At 42.3% G+C, this 24,576-nt stretch overlaps 1 protein-coding gene across 3 annotated transcripts in view; it reads left to right on the top strand.

Moving 5' to 3' along the window:
• Positions 1 to 1,372: 1,372 nt before the first annotated feature.
• The window catches only part of ARHGAP6 (Rho GTPase activating protein 6), a 292,968-nt gene continuing 269,764 nt past the window's right edge, over positions 1,373 to 24,576 (top strand). For all 3 annotated transcript variants that reach the window (XM_034435461.3, XM_034435469.3, XM_087871431.1), the window contains exon 1: positions 1,373 to 3,489. In XM_034435461.3, coding sequence (XP_034291352.1) covers positions 2,938 to 3,489 — 552 coding nt within the window. In that variant the 5' untranslated portion in view covers positions 1,373 to 2,937. The remainder of the gene's footprint in view (positions 3,490 to 24,576) is intronic.

Raw genomic sequence — 24,576 nt, forward strand, 5'->3', positions numbered from 1 at the left:
CAAAGTTGGCTCCACAGTTACATGCAAAGCCAAAATAATAATAATCAGTATAAATATTAATAGAGAAACCAGAAGTTAAAAGGCAAGTTCAGGTCTCAGTGGCAACTTGAACAGAGATGGAAGAAGGCAGAGCACTAGATTTAACATACTGAAAAAGAGTACATACTGAATATCCTGAAACTGGGTCAGGGATATGGTAAGACCCAATAGTATAAAACTGAAAATCAGCATTTGCAATAGGAATTTTCTGAAAAACAGGACAAAGAAAAAGTTTAGCTGCAGTTTAAAGAAGGTAATCAGAGAGCCAGTTTAGTCGTGGTTAAAGCACCAATAGAAATTAGAAATGAGGAGACTGTGACTTTTAGTCCTATTCCAAGGCATGAAAGTGACTTTGGGTAGTCATACTGTCTCAGCTCAACTCATCTTACAGGGTTATTATGGGGAAAAGAGATGGCAGAAGATGCATTAGGCATGTTTGCTGCCTTGAGTTATTTATAAAGTAATAAAAAATCATGATTGGAAAAACATTCAGCAAGAGATAGGGTTGAATGGCTGGAGAATTCAAAGGAGGAAATATGGGTGATTAACATTTGCTGAAATAATAGCACTGAAATGTCAATTATTTTGTACTAGATAAACTGTACTCTCTTCTTTCCGGTATGGCTTTCTGACACTAAATTTCCAAGGAAGAAGAAGAAAATGTTTTGCTTCTCATCCAAGAAGCTTCATAGGTTGTGTCACAACTGATGAAGCTTCTTGGATGAGAAGCAAAACGTCTTTTTCTTTCTCAAAGAAAAAACAATCCAGGTGTGTTTTGAAAAAGCACCTTTGAGACAACTATGACCTGGATGACTAAGAATCTCCTTAGAAATTTTGACACTAAGGTTGGAAATTTTATAGGGCCTGGAAATATGTACCAACTATTATCTTAGTTCAGTAAACTTAATTTTAGGGAATTACAAAATCATATTATGCAGGTCCCAAGATGTCCATGGAGCATGGAGTTCAAATCTAACACTAGCACCCAAACCTGATACATGGGATTCCAAAACATACCAACCATCATTGGGAATTTCTGAGAAGACAGTAGCATTGTAGGAGACCAGCATCACACATAGTTAGAGGGTAACATGTTATTTGTATCATCTGTATCAGTAGATAATTAAGGATACTGTACACCCATCTCAGTGGCACTGATGTAGGTGCTGTCCAGCAATATTTCTTTGTTTCAACCACTTGTTTCTTTAATTTATCATTAGGTATTTTTTGCAGATTCCTTGTAGGAGACCATTTTTGCATGCTTTTTCTGCCCACAAATTATAATATCCCCCAAAATATTCATCTTTCTAAAATTCCTTTAAGATACTTTTTTTTTTTTGGCCAATATGAAAAGTTGCCTTACTAACTTTTCCTACCCAATTGGATCTTAATAGAATAGAATAGATTTTTTTTATTGGCCAAGTGTGATTGGACACACAAGGAATTTGTCTTGGTGCATATGCTCTCAGTGTACATAAAAGAAATGCATCCATCCATTCTATTCACATCAGCGGTGGGTTGCCCCGGTTCACACCGGTTCTATAGAACCGGTAGTAAAAGCGGCGGAAGGCTCTGCCCACCAATCCTGATGTCATCAGAATGCTTCTGCGCATGCGCAGAAGAGCACATGTGGCCCTTATTGGCTCTTATGAGTTCCTCTCACTAATTCTCGTGATTTGTAAAAGGTTTAGAGTCTCCAGATCTCTGTCAAGTCACATATCTTCTTTAAACAATTATCTTCACCAGGCTGGGCTTGGAGTAGAGGTCAGCAAGGGCAAGAAAGGTGATAAGATTGAAGTTGTTGAATGAAGCCAGATCCCATTTCCCAAACTACAGTTTCCGAATCTATTGCTGAACCAATTGTTGAGGAATATCAATTCTGCATCCAGCGAGTACAGAAGGTCAACAGCTAATTTTTTTATTTAGCAATGATTGTTTGATCTGCTCTGTAGAAACAAACATTGGGAGGGTTGTATACTAAGAAGCATGCATAGCACAGTGTATCCATTTCTCAATGGTTTAATATATGAATTTCTAGAGTTAAACTTTACATTTTTTTTGCACAGACAGTTAGTTCCCTGTATGGTTTTTTAAAACACTAAAAAGTCATTGTCCTATCCTAGAATATCATGGCATGGTATTTCTCAAATTTCTCTGTCTTCACTCTAGACAACAATTATTCATTTAGTTTATCCATACCTACAAAATACTGTTTTCCAAAAAATGAAAATCAGAACAGCCAGGAAGGTGGGAGGCAATAAAAATATACAGGATCGGTGATGGAATTCAGCTCCGAATCAAACCTTGATCCGAAATAATTCAAAGAACTTACTGAATCCAAAAGCTGCGGGATATCGACCTGATAACAAAATACACCACAGCCCTTTGCGCAATCATAAAACGAGCGGGTGTTGAGGGTTGCGCAGCCCCAGGGCGTCTATTTGAGTCGTAGCGGACAACGCGCCAAGGTGGAGCGTGGGGACTCCAGAAAGGTCAAGCTTGGAGGGAGGGCCTAAGGCACAGAGAAGGAGGTAGGACTCGCCTTCTCCTGCCAAATTAGGCTGTAGTCACGGAATAAGGCTTAGCAATAGCAAGCGAGGATGCCGGAAGGCACGCGTGGGGCCACCCAGCCCATGAACTAGAGCCGCACGTCCCGCGGGAGTGGAGGCCTGAGGCAAGAGAACGGGCTGAGGTACCGCCGTTGCCAGAGCCAGCAAGGGAGCGCTGTGCCTCCGAGGGGTGGACCTAGGCGCTGGTTCGCGGGGCGGCTGGAGTAAAACTCGAGCGGCGTCCTCCGGCCAGCGCCAGCGTTCGAGACGGCAGCTCGCGGAGTAAAAGGCGGCAGCGGCGGCGCGAAGGAAGGAGAAATCGAGCGGCTCTTGCGCCGCTGCCCTCAGGATGTCCGCGCACAGCCTGCTCAACAGCGTCTTCTCGTGCTCTTCCTCGCCGGCGGCTGCCGGCAGTCCTCCACTCTGCTCCAAGAGCTTGTCCAAGCGGGGACTTCGTCAGACCCGCAGTCTGGACCCCGCCGTGATCGGCCGCTCCGGCGGGGAAGAAGGGACGGCGCTGGAGAGTTCTGGCCGCTCCGTGCGGGCCAAAACGACGAGCGGTCCTTCGGCCGAATATTTGGCGGCCTTTTCTTCGCGCGCCCTGCTGCGCCCGCCCGGCGGGGGGCAAAGCGCCTTCTCGCTCTCCGTGCCCAGCACGCCCCTGGACAAGTCGCCCTCGGGCAGTTTCCACTTTGACTATGAGGGCCCTCGAGGCAAGAGGCTCACGGCGTGGGAGCTGCCTTTCTTGGCGCGCGCGCCCTCAGCCTCGGCTCTCAGCGGCGGGTACGGGGGTAGCGGGGCCAACAGCATCTTCTTTTCCCCCAGAAAGTGGCTCCAGCAGAGGAAGGGACAGCATCTGCCCAGCAGTCACGCCTCTTCCTACGTAGTGTGGAAAGCCGAGGTAGGAGCGTTGTCTTTAAAGCTTAGATTAATCATTGACCGGCCCTCTCACACGGTGGGGTAACTTTTCAATTAGGAGCTATAGTGGAGCTGATGTGTTGAAGACTTAAAATGTCCTGCTTTATGAACCCTGCTGACTTTAGGTAATTATCCTCATCTGGGAAAAGGAGTTGATAATCTTGTCTCAATAAAGGAGAATATTTGTAGCTCAGGGCTGAAATAAGGGGTCTTTGGTGCTCTCTAAGGTCCATGGTTGTTTTCTTGCAAAGGTTTAGGCAAACTGCACTGATGATGGTTACCTAGCTTGGGTAATGAAACGTCTGCAAGAAAACAACCAAGCTCAGAGAACACTAAGGATCCCTCAATTTTGCCTCAGTTATAGAACAGGTTTGTAATTCTCAAAGTACCATATATGGAACTTTATTAGTATTTGAAACTTTTAGACAAATGCATAATGATCTTTGCAATCTAAAATGGATCCAGAACAGGATGGAGAACTTTAACCTGCCAGATGTTTGTTGATTCAACAGTCTCGGTTGACATGATGAATGGGTGTATGGGTGTTGCAATTCAGCCCAAGGAAGCACATGCTTCAAATACTGTACTTGCTGAGAATATTGTTGTCCCATGTTGAGTGAGGGAATGTTCATCCTTCTCCATCATAAGAGTCTTCAAAAACATATTTTATCAGTATCAGGTTTACCTGGATGTGTGCCTTAAATATGGATACTTCATTTTCCCCTCTTTCTACCTTTCTCACAGGTTTATTTGTTTAATTATGTTTAAACTTTATCCTGAGAGTTTAGTATGCCTGTATAAGAAAGTTTTTCTTCTTTTATCAAGTTATTCTTTCTTGTTGCCAGGTTGCATCTCTTTAGTGATGTAATGGCATGACTATATTCTGTCCTAATTACACATAGTTTACAAAAATAATGGATAACATAAACTTGAGTGTTCAAAGAAAAACTCACCTCCCAAAGCATACAATTAATGTGCATAAATTGCAATTAGATTATTATTGTCTAGTCACACTAAATCTAGTCAAATATATACGTTGGATTTCAAAACATTATTTATTTCCAATAAACTGAGCAATAGGTAAGTAAAATTCTGCAACATAACAAACTAATAGGAAGAAGGCACCAAGATGGATAGGAGGTTTTTTTTAAAAAAAGCCATTAAGAGCAAATCACAAATCTAATGACAAAAGAAGTCAATATATAAGTGACATTTTTTATTAATAATTTGGATAAAGAGATGGGATAATCTTATCAGATTTGCAGATGACACATACAAGATAGAATAACTAATACTACAAAAACAAAATTCAATATAATAATGACAAGCTGAAGGATGCATTGAAAATACAGAATGAAAAATTAGTAGAAACATGCAGATTTAAATTCACTTTGTAATTTATAGGACATCCAAATCCACCAAGACTCTGGGCAGCTTACAAATTTAAAAGTAAAGAACACTATTAAAAGAATAAAGATAATAGACCCTCTTTCTCCACAAAAAGTGAGCCTGGAAGGGCTTAAGAAGCACAGATTAACTGCAAGAGTATGGATGATGGATTCCTGGTCAGATAGTAAATCTGAAAGAAATCTTGGAATAGAACTTGGTTGCACACTTAATGAGTCAATAATGTGACATGGATGTAAAGTATGTAAAGGACTCAAATGGAAGAAGGATATGATTTGTTCTTTGAACTGTAGAGTACAAGTTACAAAATCATGGTCTTAAACTGCAGGAACATAATTTTCGGGTGTTAGCAAAAAATAGTAAACATAGTCTGACAATGGAGTCATTTACCTCCTAGACAATGGCAGGATCCTCTTTGTTTTGAGTATGTTTGAGCAGACCTGTATCTGGAAGGCTTTAAACTGGATTTTCTAATTTTCTGAACTCAATAATTTTAACTCCATACCTAAATGGCTCATTCCAACTATGCGAATCTAACATGCTTGATTAGCTATAACTTCTCCAGTCTCCCTGAGTTTGCACATATACATGCACCCACCAGCGCCCTTCCTCCCTGGCCTCCCTGCCTTTGCAAATATACACCCTGTGACCTCTTTCCCCAACACTCTAATGTTTGCACACACACATGCATCCAGTAATTCTCCATTTCCCTAGCCTCCCTGCACTCGCAACATGTACCCTGTGCATTCTTTCCCTGGCCTCCCTGTGCTCATACACACATGCACTCAGCAGTGCCATGCTACCCTGGCTTCCCTGCACTTGCACACACAAGTTTCCACAATTCTCCCCTGGGTCTCCCTGCATTTGCACACACATGCATCCACCAGCATTCTCCTTTCCTGGCCTCCCTTGCTCACGTACATCCAGATACGCATGCATGCACCCCACCCCCTCTTCCTCTGCTTACACACATTCATGCATGCCCTCTTTTCTTAGTCTCTTTGCACTTGCACACATGCATCTTCCATCCTCTTGCCTCAGTCTCCCTGGGTTCATGCTACACTGCATCACTCCTCTCCCCCCCACCACTTGCATGTGGACTGCACAGGCCTTCCAGGCCTCCGCCCATTGTCTGGGACTCCCTCTGCTTCCTGCTTAATGACTTTGGGATAAAACAACAACTGGGATTGCCTAGATTGCCACTGTTAAATGAGTCATGTTATCCCACACTTTATGACTGCATCACTTAACGACAGCAATTCTCTTGTCAGTTGCCATTGTAGCATTGCAATTGAGTTGTTGATTAATAAAAGTTTGCAGAACCTGCATATGTGAATTTATTTTTGTTGTTGTAAGTTGCAAAGTCGTGTCCGACCCAACGTGACCCCATGGACAATGTTCCTCCAGGCCTTCCTGTCCACTACCATCCTCTGGAGTCCATTTAAGCTCACGCCTATTGCTTCAGTGACTCCATCCAGCCACCTCATTTTCTGTCGTCCCTTTCTTCTTTTGCCCTCAATCTTTCCCAGCATTAGGCTCTTCTCCAGTGAGTCCTTCCTTCTCATTAGATGGCCAAAGTATTTGAATTTCATCTTCAGGATCTGGCCTTCTAAAGTGAATTCATTTACCATTGAGCAAAAATATTTTTTGACACAAAATTTTATCATTAGTGGCAGACAAAAAAGAACCAAGAGTTTAGGCCTATATTTATCATAAAATATAGTGCATTTCTATTACAGCAGCAGTATTGTTTCAGTAAAATAACTGGATAAAATCTATTTAATCTAGGACTTCCTACTGAGCTCTCCTTTTTGTTCGCCTCCTCTTCCTCCATTATAAGGTCAGGGGTGAATCTGCAACTTATTGGCTGAATGTGGTGCACCTCCCAAAATCCTCTAGCCTGTAATTTCAAAAAGAAATATATCCACCTGGCTTGCCTGAGAAAAGGAGAGAACAGTTTGCCACATCCTTCTGTAGCCATTTTTGGCAATGCCTTCACAGCTCTGTTCACATGGACAGAGTAAGAAGTCTTCCAGCCAGCACTGGCAAGAAGGAGAAGGAAATAGAATGGTATGGCCTCTGGCTGTGTGGAAGAAGATTGCAAATATCTGTAATAGGTAATACAGTATATGTAAGAATTTTGAACGTAAAAATATTATGAAGATGTAAATTCTTCTTGTGTTCTGCATAGACAGAATTACTTATGCATTTAGGCTAAGGATCTAATTAATTTTATTTATAAAATAAACGTAGCTCAGTTGGCCATAAACATAAATCTAAACCCTTAGTTAGGTAGAAGCATTATTTATTCAATTCAAAGGCCATCCCAAAACAACTTTACATTAGGGTAGATTAGAAAAAACAAGCAGGTAGGCATTGAACCATGAGTTTAGTCTTCAGATGGAACGAGGAAGAAAGTTCAGGCATTGATGTAAAGCTCTGGAGGCTTCTGTGATTATTTCTGTATGAACATAGGGCTGAGACTTAGTCTCCATTGTGCAAAAAGGAAAATCCAGCTGCTTCCCAGACCTATCTTTATCCTTAGACAAAGCCAATAGTAGTCTCTTTTAATTGGAAAAAAGAAAAAGCAGAGTAGGGAGGAATCAGAATGGAGATTGTTTTTGTTTTGGGTGATGAACTAGATTAAATGGAAAGAAGGACAATGAACTAGTTATTTATTAAAAGGTTTTTGTAGGATTTTTTAAAAAAGAAACAACTTGCATTTCTCTCAAGTGACAATGTTCCTAAAAGTATAGAACTTTTTAAAAGTTCTAAAATGCGTTCTTTCATTAAACATATGCTTTTTATTTGTTCATACAACTTCTTAAAAGACGTACCAGGGAAAATTATTGCTAATTATATTCCTCATCCATATTTTATTTTATTTATTTATTTATTTAAAACATTTCCCATCTTATATTGAACTCAGTGTGGTTCCCAGTCAGCAATTAAAACAACATAATACAAAAAATATATTAAAACCATAAACATTAAAAAAACTGGCAACACAGTTAAACTTTCAACATAAAGTCCCTCATAAAATCTTCACTTGAAGGAAATGCTAGGTCCGTGATGGCGAATCTATGGCACGTGTGCCACAGCTGGCACGCAGAGCCCTGTCTGCGGGCACGTGAGCTGTTGCCTAGCTCAGCTGCGCATGCGCACGCGAGCCTCCTGCCGGCCAGCTGATTTTTGCGATGCGCAGGAAGCGGGGTGCATGCGGGAGATGCATGCAAATGCATGGGGGGAGCATGGGGGGTGTGGCGTGTCCCCCCCATGGCCCGTTTTTGGGCGCAGGAGGCTGCAGGAAGGCCTACTAGGCCCAAAATGGGGGGCGAGGGGTGGGATTCAGCCAGTTCGGACTGGTTTGGGCAAACCGGATGCTAATTTTACATCTGATTCACTGAACCAGTAGGTGCAAGGACTGGCTGGCCCCGCTCACCCCACCATGCCCCTCCCAGGAGTCTCCACATGGCCCATTTTGGATGCCAGGTAAGTGCAGGGCCCGCATGGAGACTCTGGGAGGGTGAAAAATGGACCTGCTGGAAATTCTGGAAGTCTGTAAACGGGCCTGTTTCCGGCCTTCAGAGGGTCTCCGGAGCCTGAGGGAGGCTGTTTTCGCCCTCCTGGAGGCTCAAGGAAAGCCTCCGGAGCCTGGGGAGGGCAAGAAATGGGCCTCCCAGAAGTTCCGGAAATTTTGGAAACCCCCCCTGCAATGGTGCAGGAGGCCGAGTAGGCCACACCTACCATGGCCACGCCCATCCAGCAAACAAGCAGAGAACAAGGTGCTAAAATTTTTGAATCCCATCCCTTGCTTGCCCCCTGAACCCCTTGCAGGCACAGGAGTTTGGGATCGCGGACACATGCACGGGGGGTTGTGTGCACATGTGCGGGGGGCACTTTGCATTATGGGTGCCGGCACGCACGCGTGCTGTTGGCACATGAAGAGAAAAAGGTTACCATCACTGTGCTAGGTCTTTGGTGCTTTTGGGAAGGTTAGGAGGAAAAGGCCTGTTGAACTTCAGGGGAACAGTATCTATAGGGTAGGACCTGCCACAGTAAAGGCATGCTTTCTAGCTCCCAATGATGGCAATGCTAAAGGGAAGAGATTAGGAACATGGCCACTTCATCTGAATTGATAAGATGGGTAGATGTCTTTAGGGAGAGCTAGTCCTGCAGATCTTGTGCCATGTAGGGCTTCTTCACTTCACTTCTAGTAGCAGGTTGTTAGTTCTGTTCAAAGGTGTGTTTTCTGTTTGTAGACTCAATTTATTCCATACATAGTTGAAATGAGCATACTATTATTACATTGTGAATGCATAATAATAACCACTAATAACCCTACTAGGCTAATTATTTCTGCTATATTCAAGTTACTGTTTAAAAACCAAAAATTTTCATAACAGTAAAATTTAATTAGTAATGAAGTAATGAGGCTCTGAGGCTGACAGATATGTAAAGTTGCCATGACATCCATAAATACCTGAGCTTCTCCTTTTAAAAAAAATAAAATAAAAATGAAAGTAACATGTATTATAACCCCTGCCTCAGACTGCAACAGTTGGAAATCTTCATCAGTCCATGCTAAATTCCAGACATTTAATAATAGTGTGTGCTAGTTGCAGGCATCTTCTGAGATTGTCAAAAAGAGGATTTTGGAACTGCCATCAACAATGTATCTTCACATGAAAACCAAAGAGCTGCATCTATATGTCTCCCATCTAAAATGTACTATACTTTGTAATATTCTTTTGTAAGAAATGATTGTAAAATATATTTATAAAAAAGAATTTTTGCAAGACAGTAAAATAAAACAGCTATCTGATTTTAGAGTTTTGATCACTAATATTTCACAACAAATCTGATCAGATGTTCAGCTGTCTGTTTTTTTTTTTACATTGAAGTTCTTATATCAGGTAGCCTCTTTGGGGGAAAAACCAGCATACTGTTGGACTTATAATATCAATGTGAATTTTCAGCTGCTTTTTCTTTTGCAGATACAATGATCTTGAGAGAGGATTTCCCTGGTTCTTGGGGCAATTAAAAAATGTCTTTATTTTGGTTAACATAAGAAGAAACGTATACAAAGTCGAGGAGGAGAGTGCATAAAATACTAAAAATGGATATTAAATTACTGACATTTATAATATATAGTGCATAAGTATAGTAAAATATTAAGACTACTGGCTAAGATAATCGATAAATGGCTGTTAATTGCAGATGAACTCTACAAAATTACATGGAAAATTTGGATGCATTCAACATTAGTTTGATTATGTTTATTATTTAATTCCATTTATATGCAGTTTCAATTGCAGTAGAAGACACACAACAGTATAGTGAATACAAGTTAAAAATAACAGCAAATGAAGAAAAATCAGCTACAACAAAAAGCATTAAGAAACCCTGTAAAGAGTAATGTGACTAGAAATATGCCAGCTATGTTGCTGAAATGACAAAACATATTTTAAGTCCACAACAGCCAGATAATATTTGGAAGCTGCTCAGACAGACATCTCCCTAATTCACTGAGCTATAAGTATGTAAAGGACGTATTGTTACGAAGAAGCTCTCTAAAAATCACAGTACAAGGAACATAAATCAGTAATTGAGCTATGCAGACTCTTAGAATCACCTAGCTGGCTAATTGGTTCCCTAATTGGGTTTTCCATATCCTAGATCCTTTATCTGAGATGTGTTGAGTCTTTTTGTAGCTTTAAGGCCAATAGCAATTGAGAAGACCATCAGTAGCATGGCAGCCTCTCCTTAGCTTCCAATATCCTGGAAACCAGAGGATTGTCAAGGTTATCAGGGTTAAATTCATGAAGTGTTAACTTTAACCATTAATGTTATTATTGTCTTGTAGTCAACCCTGCTTTAGTGTGGAAGATAATAATTTGGATAATTTGCAAAAATTAATACTAGGAACAACATACTCCAGAAGTTATGTGGAACTAAATGGGGAGGTTCAGCTGCCACCCTCAAGTATTCAGCACTAGGGCTGGAATACTCTGCAGCAAAATACTGTGCCTCTGCATGGCTTAACAGCTGCCATATCAGTAAGTTAGATATCAGACTCAACGACACCATAAGGGTTATAAGTGGTTATATTAAAACCAACCCAATTTGCTGCTTCTGTTCTGAACCATATAGCACCGCCAACTTTACAAAGGCAAGATGCACTAGTGACAAAATACAGAAAAATTATGAACAACTCACTTCTACTCGTCCATGCCGACCTTCCTCATTTATCAACTGGAAGACTCAAATTCAGGAATCCCCTACTGGGACTTACATATCTGCCCAACAACTTTCCCAATGGAAAGCCAAATGGGTTGCTCAATGCCCAGACATATGAAGACATATAAAAGGTGCCAGGTTTTGAACTACCATGTCAGCAATGGACAATCCTGAATAGGATTCACACCTCATACAGTGTCTGGCGGGGCTCTTTGTATAAATGGGGTATAATATCCTCCCCTCAGTGTGAACTGCGGGGTCGCGCATCAAACTGTAAATCACGGAGGAGATGTGACAGTTCCTGGACTTCAAATAGCTTAGTCATAGTAGAGATATTTTCTGTTTATCCTGTGTAAAAAAAGAATATTATAGCTGATAAGATCCTTCGAGCATTTTTGGGAAGTATAAGCCACTCAATCTTGAAGCATCATATAAGACCCAACACACACACACACACATACATTATAAAATATACAGAGAGTTTGCTTTTCTGTGTCTTGGAAAACCATGTCTAGATATTTAAAACACACCACTGGGATTTAGCAGAGTCATATTCTTCATCTGTTAACATTTGGAGATTATCAAGTCTATTAAGAGCAGCTAGAGAGGACTGAAGATAAATTTTAATAGTCTGTTGGTGTGCCTGCTGTTTCATAAAGCATAACTTAATTATATGCTTCTCAAGATTACTATTCTCATGGCAAGTTTTTGTACTTCATTAAATTGCTTGAACTAGATGAAGGCATATTTAATATTAAGACATTTTGATAAATTGCTGAACAGTAAACATATCAAAATAGACTGCTGCAAAACATTGAATTTCAAAATGTTACGAATAGTTTTTAATCTGGATTTATTAATTTGTTAAAGTGGTCCTGGGAGAAATGAATCCAAATATGAAAATAATTTGCGTTATTATTATCATTATATTAAGATTGTACTGAAATTCATTTTATTATAGTATTTGTCATTAATTGTAAAGCTTGTCTTTCAGATTTCAGAACAATATGTAGAAAGATGGTACTAACACAAAGTTAGTTGGTTCATACATCCTGCTACATCATTAATCATAGTTTAGAAACCATAATGAATGTGTTCATCATTGCAAGCCAAAACCAAGACAAATGTTCAACATGATGAGTGTACCCAGCCAATTTTTGTACGTTTAGAGAATAAGGACACATAAAGTATTCGCCATTTATTATTGATTTGGTGTCGCTGTAGAACTTAGCAAGCAAACTATTACCAACTGCTATTTGACTGAAAGAGGCATTTGTCAGCTAATGAAATCAAATTATGTACAGTATATACAAGGATAGTTACTAGTAGAGACACACTTTTAAAAATTTATTCTAGAGTATGATGGGAAAAGAACTTTTAAGAGACACAAAATTACAATTAGATATTTATCTTTGCCAATAACAAATTTAACAAGGTTAGGGAAGCAAGAGATGATTACTATTCTTTTTATTTGGAACAGGGGTGGGTTCCTCCTGGTTCGGCCCGGTTCTCTCAAGCCGGTAGCGGTGACGATATGACGTCACCAAACTGGTTCTGCCCCCCCCGCGCGCCCCCCACCCCCCACATTATTCTTACCTTTTATTTGGCCCCACCCCCAATCTATTGCTGCCTCCTGAGTCCCAGCTGATGGCTAGAGGGAAAAAAACTGTTGCCGCGGGGCTTCAAAGGGCTGCCCTACAGCTGATCAGTGTTAAAAGAAAACAAATGAGTAAATCGGTGCCTGCAAAAATACATGAGTAGATCAGTGCCTGCAAAAATAAATGGGTAGACCAGTGCCTGCAAAAATACATGAGTAGATCAGTGCCTGCAAAAATACATGAGTAGATCAGTGCCTGCAAAAATAAATGGGTAGGTCGGTACAGCTCTGCAAGCACTTAAAAGCCTGGTAGACCAGTACTTCTGCTAAATCCTAAATAATTGTCACATGGCCATTGAGCCACGCCCACAAAATAAGCCATGCCCACAGAACCGGTAGTAAAAAAATTTAAAACCCACCCCTGATTTGGAACCCTATATCTGACATTTGAAGGGAAAATTTAAGGACGTAATTCCATTGCTGTTGAATTTCATTTGTATATTAAAATTTATGGGTGAAGGATACATGTGATCAAGTTTTGAATTGGGAATAACATTTATTTGGATATGGTTTTACTAGTGTCAAATAGTTAGAGCTTCATGTATTACAATAAACTTTTGAAGAAGTGTGTGCATAGGTGTGGAATTTCTGAGCAGTTAGATTAAAGGAGAGTAGCTTTTGGAGGAAAGAAATGTATTTCATATTTCCTGCCCTGTTATGATAGGGAAAGGAAATTATGGCTCTGAAGTGAACTCTTGAAGGCTAATATCCCTGATTTTTTTAAATCCTAGAAGTCACTGCAGCTAAAAGGATATTTGGAAGAATTTAGTTACATCAGAAAAAGTGTTTTTTCTCCCATCTAAATAAATCTCAGCTGTGGACCATCTTGACCTCAAAACAATCAGAACCTCTTAAAATATTCTAGATGCATGTGGAGCAGAGGTGGTATTCAGCTGGTTTGGGTGAACTGGTAGCGGAAATTTTGAATAGTTTGGAGTACCAACACATACCACCTCTGGCTGGCTGCACCCCACTGCCTGCCCGGTTGCCACTGGTCCCGCCCACCCTCTCGCTGCTGCCCCGTGCCCCAAAGTCTTCGCAATATCTTTTTCTTTCACAAGAAGTTGGAATTAATTGAGTGAATTTTTTTTTAGTCTCACAAACTTTTCTTTCCCTGCACACAATGGTGAGAAACACAAAGGAGCTGGAAATCAAGTAAGGAAAGAAATCCTTGGAGAATTTGTTCTCCTAGCCAGCACAGCCATGTGCTTCCCGGCCAGGGGGGAGAGTATTCTCCCAGCCAGTCCGGCCATTCAGCTTCCGGCCAGGGGAGAGAGCATTCTCCCAGCAAGCGCAGCCATGCAGTTTCCTGAGAGCATTCTCCAAGCCAGTGCAGCCATGCAGCTTCCCGGTGCTGTGTAGGATGCAGCTGCAGTGGTGAAACAAGGCAGGCAAGCTGGAGGCTGGGGACAGTGGGGGGGGTGCAGCTTGCTAGGCATTTCCTTCACTGCACTGTCCAGAGGCAGGCCGCTGGCCCCCACCATTTCCTGCCATTTCCCGCTTGCCTGCGCTGTCCGGGAGGCAGGCCACTGGCATCCACCATTTCCCGCTGTTTCCTGTTTGCCTGCGTTGTCCAGAGGCAGGCCGCTGGCTCCCGCCGTTTTCCACCATTTCCTGCTTGCCCGCACTGTTTGGAGGCAAGCTGCTGGCCACTGCCATTTCCTGTCATTTCCCGCTGTTTCCTGTCATTTCCTGCTTTCCTGTGCTGTCTAGAGGCAGGCCGCTGGCCCCCGCCATTTCCTGCCAGCCTCTGAATGCCAGCTGAATGCTCTGCTCCCACGCCTTTTGCCAATGGCTTCCCAGCACCACTTCTCCTTGTAGCAGAGCTCCTTGCCTTTTGAAATCCAGTGCCTCTTCTCTGGCTGTGGAGCCCAAGCAGCTGATCCAAGAGTGCTGGATTTCAAAAGCCAAGGAGCTCAGTGCTACAAGGAAAAGAAGTGTCAGGAAGCCATCGGCAAGTATCACAGGGTGTTGCTGGAGCTGAAGAGTTGTTGCTGGGCCCAGGAAGACTCAGAGGAAGCCGCTTCAACTGCCTCCTCCGTAGGGGCTACCAGCTTGGCAAATTCTTACAGCAGCCTGGCAGGTATGGTAGTCACCTGGATTTTTGCCCCCGGGTGGATGGGAAGGGGGGGGAGAGAATAGTGAGGGGGAAGGGAAGATTATTTTTTTAAATAGATTAGAAAATAATATGAGGGACTTTTGAGGAGAAAGCCCTGCACATTCGTGGTGTTGGAATGGATTATATGGCAACTCCTAGTGACTCTATAGATTTTAAGTGTTGGAATTAAGCTCTTGGAAACTTTTGGAAGTATTCACTTGTGGTGGCTGAGAGCAAAAGGTATTTAATGGTGGTACGTCAGAAGTACCTTAGAATTGAAAACAACTATTTTTGGCAACAATGCTTTATGAAAATAAAAATATTGGACCCTGTTTCCACACAGTTACTTTGTACTGTATTTTCCAATTATTTAAATAAGCTCATGTGATAACTTTTCCTACAAGCTGTTCATGTTGAGTATTTTGATAGGCTCTCTGAATTTGCAGAAAGGGTCCCCTGAGAAGGGTGGATTTGCAGTATTAAAAAAGAAGACAAGAATGGTGATTTAATTACTGATCTATATGCTCTACCAATTATCTGAGGCCTGCAGTCCTCATTTCAGCGGTGAAATCCAGCCGGATCTATCTGGTTTGTACAAACCGGTAGGGCTGGTGGCGGGAGTCTCTGCCCACCCGCTGGGATGTCATTGCATCCTGTTTTTATCCTGTGTGCATGTGCAGAAGGGGCACACGTGAGTGTAGTGAGCGTGCACACTCACATTTCCGAACTGATAGTGAAGGTAAGTGCATTTCACCTCTGCCTCATTTGTACCACTCAGAGGGCCAATGTATGCCTGTACATACCTCACTAGTTGCTTGGCAATTTATCTACTCCATCTGTATTTATATATTCTTCATGTCAGGTTCCAAACAAAAGGAACCTCCCCCCAAGAATGACAGCTCCATGCCGACAGCGTGCTGGAGCTGACACTTCAAATATATTTAAACTTTTTAAAAAATGGCTGACTTGCTACAAAGCAAAACACCATCCTCCAGAAAAATCATTTATTTCTTTATTTATTCTCCATCATTATTTTTATAAGTAATTTAAAGCAGCAAAGATCCAAATATCCCTCCTCTTCCTCCTCCTCCTATTTTCACCACCACAGTCCTGTGAGGTAGGCTGGGCTGAGAGAGGAAATGACTGGCCCAAAATCAGCCAGTCAGTTGTTAACTCACTGAGCCATTTCTGAACTTTCCTGCAATGTGAAAAAGAGAGCTATCTGCAGCCAGTGTTTTGTTTAGAAGTGCGTCCACCTGTCTTGAAAAAGCAGAAAAATCATAAGGGTAGAACTGTGCTTTGCTATGGTGGACAGGGATGCATTTGTCTGCAATTTAAACAAAATATGGCCTTTTCTGGGGAAGAAGGGCAGCTGCATAATCCCAGGAAAAAGGAATTTCCACAGAAGATCGTGGAGAATAATAGAGCTAAGAATCTGGGAGTTCCTGATCCAGAAGGATAGGCAGGCATTAGATAATCAACCAGACACTAGTAGTAGACAAATTAATAGACAAAGACCAGAAGAGCTCGGTGTCAACTCGCAAAGCCAGGCCAGGCAAGCAGGGCAAGGCAAGACGCCCCTCGATGTGAATGATGTGGAGTTCGCTATGCCCACCCAGTCATGACCAGCAAGCCACACCTGCCCAGTCACACACCCACCAAGCCACGCCCACAGAACTGGTAGTAAAAAAATTTGAATCCCACCATTGATGTGGAGGGATTATTCAGAGGCTGAATAATAGTAGACATTCTTACCTGAACCTAATCTTCATTCTTACCTGAACCTAATCTTTGCATGCTGCAAAGAGGGGGCTGCGGGGTTTTTTAAAATTGTCCTTGTTTAAACTTTTAAGGGGTTCTGGGAGGGGGGAGGGGGGTGGGATTGGAATTAGGGTTGTGGGTTTGGGGGATAACCCACTAGGGGGAGAATCGGGCTTGGCCAGGACGTTCGGCGGGGGTGGTGGGGGATCCGGAGGGGGTCGAGCTGGTCCAGACTGCGTTTCTACCATCGGTACTGTGTGTGGGAGAGGTAGATATGGCGGGAGCAGGGGGCCATATCATGTTAAGGGAGCACGCACCCGCTGTCTTCAAGCGGTAGAGTGCTCCGGCCCCCAAGGCTCCAGGGCCCGGGCCTTCGCCTGATGTTGTGCAACGCCAGGTCTGTAGTAAATAAAGCCCCCCTCATTTGTGATCTTGTTTACAAGGGGGGAGCGGACCTGGCGGGTATTACGGAGACCTGGTTGGGCCCAGAGGGAGGGGTCCCTCTGGTAGAAATGTGCCCACCAGGTTTCCACGCATTCCATCAGCCAAGGTCGCAGGGGAGGGGCGGGGGAGTAGCGGTTATTATTAGAGAAGGCCTTAGGCCGAGGGAGACCACTGTACCTCAGACAGCCGGTTGTGAGTCCCCCCTTGTGAAGTGGGGCCATGGGGTTCAGATGGGCTTGCTGATCACGTACCTGGCTCCCTGCCACGTGGCGGCAGCCCTGCCCGAGCTACTCAACGTTATTGCCGCGGTGGCGGTTGATACTCCCAGACTTATGGTCATGGGGGATTTCAACCTGCCATCCGTGGGTGAGGTGTCTGAGGTGGCTCGGGAGTTCATGGCTTCCATGACGGCCATGGACCTGACCCAACTAATTCATGGCCCTACGCACACTGGGGGAAACACACTGGACTTGGTTTTTGTCTCTGGACAGTGGTTGAGTGATCTCGAGATAGGGGATATAGTCATCGAGCCCTTGTCATGGTCAGGTCACTCGCTCCTTCACCTTGACCTTCGAACCGCGGCACCCCGCTGCAGGGAGGCGGAACCGGTAAGATGGTACCGCCCCAGGCGCCTGATGGAACCTGATAGGTTCCAGATGGAACTTGGGCCAATCCCGGAGGTTCTGGCTCACGCCTCATCTGGGGACCTAGTGGCCGCCTGGGATAGGGCGGCGGCTAGAGCCCTGGATCGAGTCGTGCCTTTGCGGCCTCTGACCCGGCGCCGATCTCGCCTGGCTCCTTGGTTCACCGAGGAGCTGAGGGAGATGAAGCGCCGGAAAAGACGCCTAGAGAGCTGTTGGAGGGCTAGTCTTTCTGAATCTGACCGAACACTGGTAAGATCTCATATTAGGAATTACCTAGTGGCGATAAAAGCAGCAAAATGTTCTCATTTTGCTGCTCTTATTGCGTCATCAGATAATCGCCCGGCCGCCCTGTTTAGGGTGACCCGCTCCCTGCTCCACCAGGAAGCGCGGGAGGACCCCTTGGAGGGAAGAGCCGAGGATTTTGTTCAGTATCTGTATGACAAAATCACTCAGATTCGGGCAGGTCTGGACTCTGACGCGATAGATCCAGAGAGGGTGATGGAGACAGGTCTTGAGACTGTTATCTGGGATGAGTTTGATCCTGTGACCCCAGATGACGTGGACAGGATTCTGGGTAGATTGAACGCGACCACATGTTTGTTGGACCCGTGTCCCTCCTGGTTAGTGCTGGCTTCCCGGGAGGTGACGCGAGGCTGGCTCCAGGGGATTATAAATGCTTCGTTGGGTGAGGGTGTCTTCCCCGCCGCCCTGAAAGAGGCGGTGGTAAGGCCTCTCCTCAAGAAGCCTTCCCTGGACCCGGCAGTATTGGCTAACTATCGTCCAGTCTCCAACCTTTGCTTCGTTGCGAAGGTTGTTGAGAGTGTGGTTGTGCGACAGCTACCCCAGTACCTGGATGAAGCGTCGTATCTAGATCCGTTCCAGTCGGGCTTCAGACCTGGGTACAGCACGGAAACGGCATTGGTCGCGTTGGTTGATGATCTCTGGAGGGCTCGGGACAGGGGTTGTTCCTCTGTCCTGGTCCTGTTAGACCTCTCAGCGGCTTTTGATACCATCGACCATGGTATCATGCTGCACCGGCTGGAAGGGTTGGGGGTGGGAGGCACCGTTTTACGGTGGTTCTCCTCCTTTCTCTCTGACCGGTCGCAGTCTGTGTTGACAGGGGGGCAGAGATCGACCCCGAGGCCCCTTATATGTGGGGTGCCGCAGGGATCGGTTCTTTCGCCCCTCCTGTTCAACATTTATGTAAAGCCGCTGGGCGAGATCATCCGTGGTTTCGGGGTGAAGTACCATCTGTACGCTGATGACACTCAGCTGTACATCTCCACCCTGGATCACCCCAACGATGCCCTTGAAGTGATGTCCCAGTGCCTGGAGGCCGTACGGATCTGGATGGGGAGAAATGGGCTCAGGCTCAACCCATCCAAGACCGAGTGGCTGTGGTTTCCGACGTTCCGATATAGTCAGCTGGCGCCATCGCTGGCTATTGGGGGCGAATCATTGGCCCCCACGGAAAGGGCTCGTAACTTGGGCATCCTCCTGGATTCACGGCTGTCTTTAGAAGAGCACTTGATGGCCGTGACCGGGAGGATTTTTCATCAGGTTCGCCTGATTCGCCAGTTACGTCCCTTTCTAGATCGGGACTCGTTACGCACAGTCACTCATGCCCTTGTCACCTCTCGTCTGGACTATTGTAATGCTCTCTACATGGGGCTCCCCTTGAGGTGCACCCGGAGGCTCCAACTGGCGCAGAGTGCGGCCGCGCGGGTGGTTATGGGAGCAACATGGAGCTCCCATGTAACACCTCTCCTGCGCGAGCTGCACTGGCTCCCGGTGGTCTTCCGGGTGCGCTTCAAGGTTCTGGTTACCACCTTTAAAGCACTCCATGGCTTAGGACCTGGTTATCTACGGGACCGCCTACTACCACCAACAGCCTCCCACCGACCAGTACGCTCCCACAGAGAAGGGCTCCTCCAGGTGCCGTCGGCCAAACAATGTCGGCTGTCGGCCCCTAGGGGGAGAGCCTTCTCTGTGGGGGCACCGACGATCTGGAATGAGCTCCCCCCAGAGATACGGAGGATCCCGGATCTGCGCACCTTCCGCCGCGAGTTGAAGACGCTTTTATTTCATCAAGCGGGCCTCGCCTAAATCTTCTCCCTTTTAAGTGTAAATTTTAAATTTTTAATGTATTTTAAAATTATGGGTATTTTAAATTATGGGTATTAATTCAGCCAAATTTATTTAATTCATTTAATTCGATTTTAAATTTTGTATATTTATGTGTTTTATTTCATGGCTGTACACCGCCCTGAGTCCTTCGGGAGTAGGGCGGTATAGAAATTCAATAAATAATAATAATAATAATAATTCCAGAACTATATTTGTTCATTTGTTCAAATCTCTCCACTTTTATGCCACTGGGTTATTTTCCTTTGAACTTTCTATTGTTTCATTGGTTTATATTGATTGAAAAGAAAAATGAACATGCTTAATTTTACAGGAATGTTTCTAAACTTTATGAGTCAATATTTTTCTGTATATTTTGGAAGACACCCACCCCCAACAGGTTTTCAGAAATACTTGCTATGATTTAAAGATGGCTTTATTTCATGCTTTGTAACTGATAAGATCCAAACGAACAAGTTTGCTATTTGATAGATGTTCACATGAATGGGATATGTGCTCCCCCTTCCTAAAAGAGGAAGTTATAAGATCATTATTGAACAAAGCCTTTATTTGACCTGAGAGGTATATACAATTAAAGATTGGTCTCAAATATTCTGCTTCTGGGAAGGTATATTTTGTATGACTCTGATTATTTGAATCTGTTTCAAGCCATCTGTTTTGCAGTGTTCACTTCCTGTCCTTGAATTGGCAAGAAAACATACTACCTGAAATCTTGGTGCCCCTAAAATATATTCTTTTTAATAATTAATTTCTGTTCAGATGAAGTTAATAGTTGCCAATGGTGCATGCATTGTGCATAGCTAGAGAAATGAACAGAAATGTATCTGTTTTGTTGGGACATATTAATATATTGCAACATTGATGACTGAGTTGGATTGTAGAGATGTTATATTTGGCCATATATAAAAAAATTGTCTTCTCATAAATAACACTTTAAAAATAACAGGTATTGTTCCTTTTCTCAAAACAAAATACAATACCACACTTGAAGCATCTCATTAACTCCAGTGGCATCAGTGAATAGTATTGGTTTCATATTTTTTTTCATTGTCTCAGTTCTCTGAAAAACTGAAAAAATATTTCTCCAGCAGGAAATGTTTTTCATTCTGTCATGTTTTTTTTTTTTAATTTGATTTATATGCCGCCCTTCTCCGGAGACTCAGGGCGGCTTAACAATGCTTATTTGCTTATTTGCTTCCCATAATATTATTTCTAATTTACTGAATAAACGTTTCAGTTGTATTCCCAAAAGTTCCTAGGTATTATAGAAATGTCAGTATATATAGCTAAGTCCTGTTTTCAGAAAATATGCAAACTTTTATAGGGACTGGAAGATTGTAAGCTACATGAAGCATGATAGATGGAGGACTAAGGGGAAATATATCCTGGTATAATTTGCTTGCGGATTAAAAAAAATAGTCCAGTAACATCACTTTGTACATATTTTATAAATTATGAATGAAGTATTTTCTCTTATTTTTTTAAAAAAAGAACTTTTGGGCCAAGCTTTCAAGTAGGGTGGATAAAAATTGGTGATTAAAAAAAATTGGATTTTTTAAAAATTTAAATTCGATTTGTTTTATTTTTATCAAATTTATTTTCATAAAATGCTTTTAGAGTAAAAATCTATCTAAAGTTAGTTTTCTATTTAAAATACATTAATAATTTAGTTTATTCAGCATGAAATGGAGCTTAGTTATGTAGCATGAGGCTGTATATTTTGCAATATTTACATTTTTGGTAAACTCATTCAATGAATCCAAGCTCTGCAAGCTCAGATAACATGCACTCTAAATAGTAAACCTTCATTTTGTTTGCAAATAATAATATTAAAGATTATAACTACCAGCAAGAATAAGTCCTTACATTTAAAGAGCACTTCTCATTTCAGATCCATCATGGCAGCGCCTGTTAGTAGGCATCCACTCACCTGCTGCCCGCCACGTCCTTCACTTTGTTGTGTCACTGCCGCATCACCAGCCATCCCATTAAAGTGAATGGGACAACAATGTGTCAACAGCAGGTCAGAGGAGGAGCCCTTGTGGGACTGAGATGACAGTTGCTTTTTAAAAATTATTATTTAAATCGAATTGATTTAAATCGAATCCACCCTGTTTTTAAGTATATTTTCATTAGTAGAATTTCTTTGTTTTTAAATACTTAATAGAGATTGAACTTGAATAGTATACTTTTTTTCCTTCTGGAATCTTGTAGTAGCTCATGAGCCACTTTGGTATAGTTGCTAAGGTGCTGGCCTGGAAACCAAGAGACACTGAGTTATAGTTTCGCCTTATGCATGAAAGCTGAATAACTTTGGACTAGTCAGTCTCTCCCAGCCCAACATACTTCACAGGGTTGTTGTGGGGAAAATAGAAGAAGGATAAAGTACTATGTATGTTCACCATCTTGAGTTACCGGTACTTACAAAGTAATAAAGGCAGGATAAAAATCAAATAAATAGCTGCATATGGAAGCAAGGATGCCATTGAATGAAAGATCATTGCTGCATTTTAAGTGTTGCCAGAGCTTTGGTATTGATATACACAAGCCTCTTTTGCAAGCATTGCTCAGCAAACTTGTTTTGTTTTAGTGATTTCATACTACTAATAATACTGCCAAATATTGTTGACTCAGAAAGGAGGAAAGGGAAAGACCCCTCATATAAGCACTGGAATACAGATCTCTATGTACTGTGTGTCTTAGATTATGTACTCTGTAATAGGCATGTATTTTTACTAATAGTAAAAGCAGATAGTCTGTGTCATGTACATTAAATAAATGAGTTCCTGAATATGTGGTTAGGTGTTTGGAGAATCAAGTTCTATTATCACACTGGTGTGAAGTCTAACAATGCCTTTTACATGCTTTGGAGTACAGTAAATCTCCCATATTGGCCATGCTGGCTCTAGCGTGTACATCTCAAGGGTACCAGTTATCACTCCCTGGATTAAAATGTAAACACTGTTGTCCTAGTTTTACCACTGAAAAAGTGAACAAATTTACCATATGTTGTTTTGTAATTGTGATGATGATTTAAGTTAAAAATATAGATTGCAGCATTAATATTTGATCTCTGTTAACTTTGCTAATATGCTTGTTGATATTTGGCTATGCTGTAATCCTGAAGTTTTTACATGGAGTTTTTACATTTCATATAATATGAAATACTACTTCCCATGCTATTATCATTTCTTCTGAAAAGAACACTTGGATCAAACAAGAGTGAAGCATAAAGGACTCTTTATAAATATTCTTGCTTTGAGATGGGAAAAGAGTGGCAATCAAATGTTGATGCATGTTCATCTCTGTAACAAACACTGACCCTTTACAGTATTCACCTGCCATTAGAAAGAAAATTCCCTTCCCTTCCCTTGTTTTAGGAATTTACAGTTTTCTAATTTTGTTTTTTGAACATTCTTCCACATGATGGAACTGCTGCCTCACTGTGTACCCACAATCCTATGGACCTAAGTGAGGTCTTGTGCCTAGATTGGGAACATGAGCTGATTAATAGCTCAGCTGCTATTCTGCTACAGAGAACTAGATATTTTTTCAGTCATTCATTTCCCCAAGCCATGAGGAAAAGCAATGAGCACACTGAGACAGGAGTGTGCTAGGTTTCTACCCAGACTAGTATGTAGTTCAAAGATTTAGGAAATTTTTGCATTGTCATTATTAGAGTATGCAGTAGATAATCTTGCAGTAGATCTTCTGAATCTTCTACCTGAATCTTGTTTCCATATTTTTTCTACAAATTTCTATTTTAATTCTAGATGAATTATAAAAAATTGCATCAGTGAAGTTTAAGGAAAGCGTTAATAGACTCCCATGGTCATGAGACTGAATGCAGTGACAGAATATTCTTCAAGCTACACCCTTGTTCATGCTGTAACTGAATTTAGTAGAATGTTACTGTTTAAAATCATGCTCATACATTGTTTATTTAACTCTGGCAGGGTATTGAGAAAGTCTCAATAATACTTTTGTTATGAGTCATGTTTATGTATAGCAGTATTAAAGTCTTGCTTTTTCATTATTATTTGTTTCTAAAAGAAATGGATTCATCTTTGTTTTAAAATTAAACTCAGTATGAAGATAGAAGCTATATTCATTTCTTTCCTGATAAAATTACAGTGAAGTCCAATTTGAAGTTCTGTACTTTAATTAAATCTTTCTTACTTTATCTTCATATAGATCATCACCAAAATCTTCCTTGTTTCTTCTCCCAGCCAATCCCTAATTCTAGCTATTACTAACAAAAAAATCATGTCCCTTCTCTTGCTTTGAAAGCAAAAAGCAATATGGTGCTATCCACATGGTTTAAATTACCTTCTGCAATCTCCTACCAATTGATATACTAGATAAGAAAGCTTTAATAAATGACATCTGGAATGTACCAGTTTCATGCCCCTTTCCTATATGAATGGACATGTGAATAAACATGGAACTACAAATGATTCTTCAAGTATATCTTTCTGTCATGAGAAACTCCATTCTATTTGTATCAGGAGATTTCTTCTTTTATCCCAGACATGTCAAACACAAGGCCCGCAGGCCAGATCTGGCCCGCAATGTGGTTAGATCTGGCCTGCAGGGCTGCCCTGGAAACAGCGAAGGACTGGCCCGCAGTGTGTCAGCACAGCTCAGCCTGATGAGGTGCTGATCTACAATCTA

Source organism: Pantherophis guttatus, chromosome 5 (genome assembly GCF_059756535.1).
Source record: "Pantherophis guttatus breed Tessera chromosome 5, ASM5975653v1, whole genome shotgun sequence".
Taxonomy (NCBI): Eukaryota; Metazoa; Chordata; class Lepidosauria; order Squamata; family Colubridae; genus Pantherophis; species Pantherophis guttatus.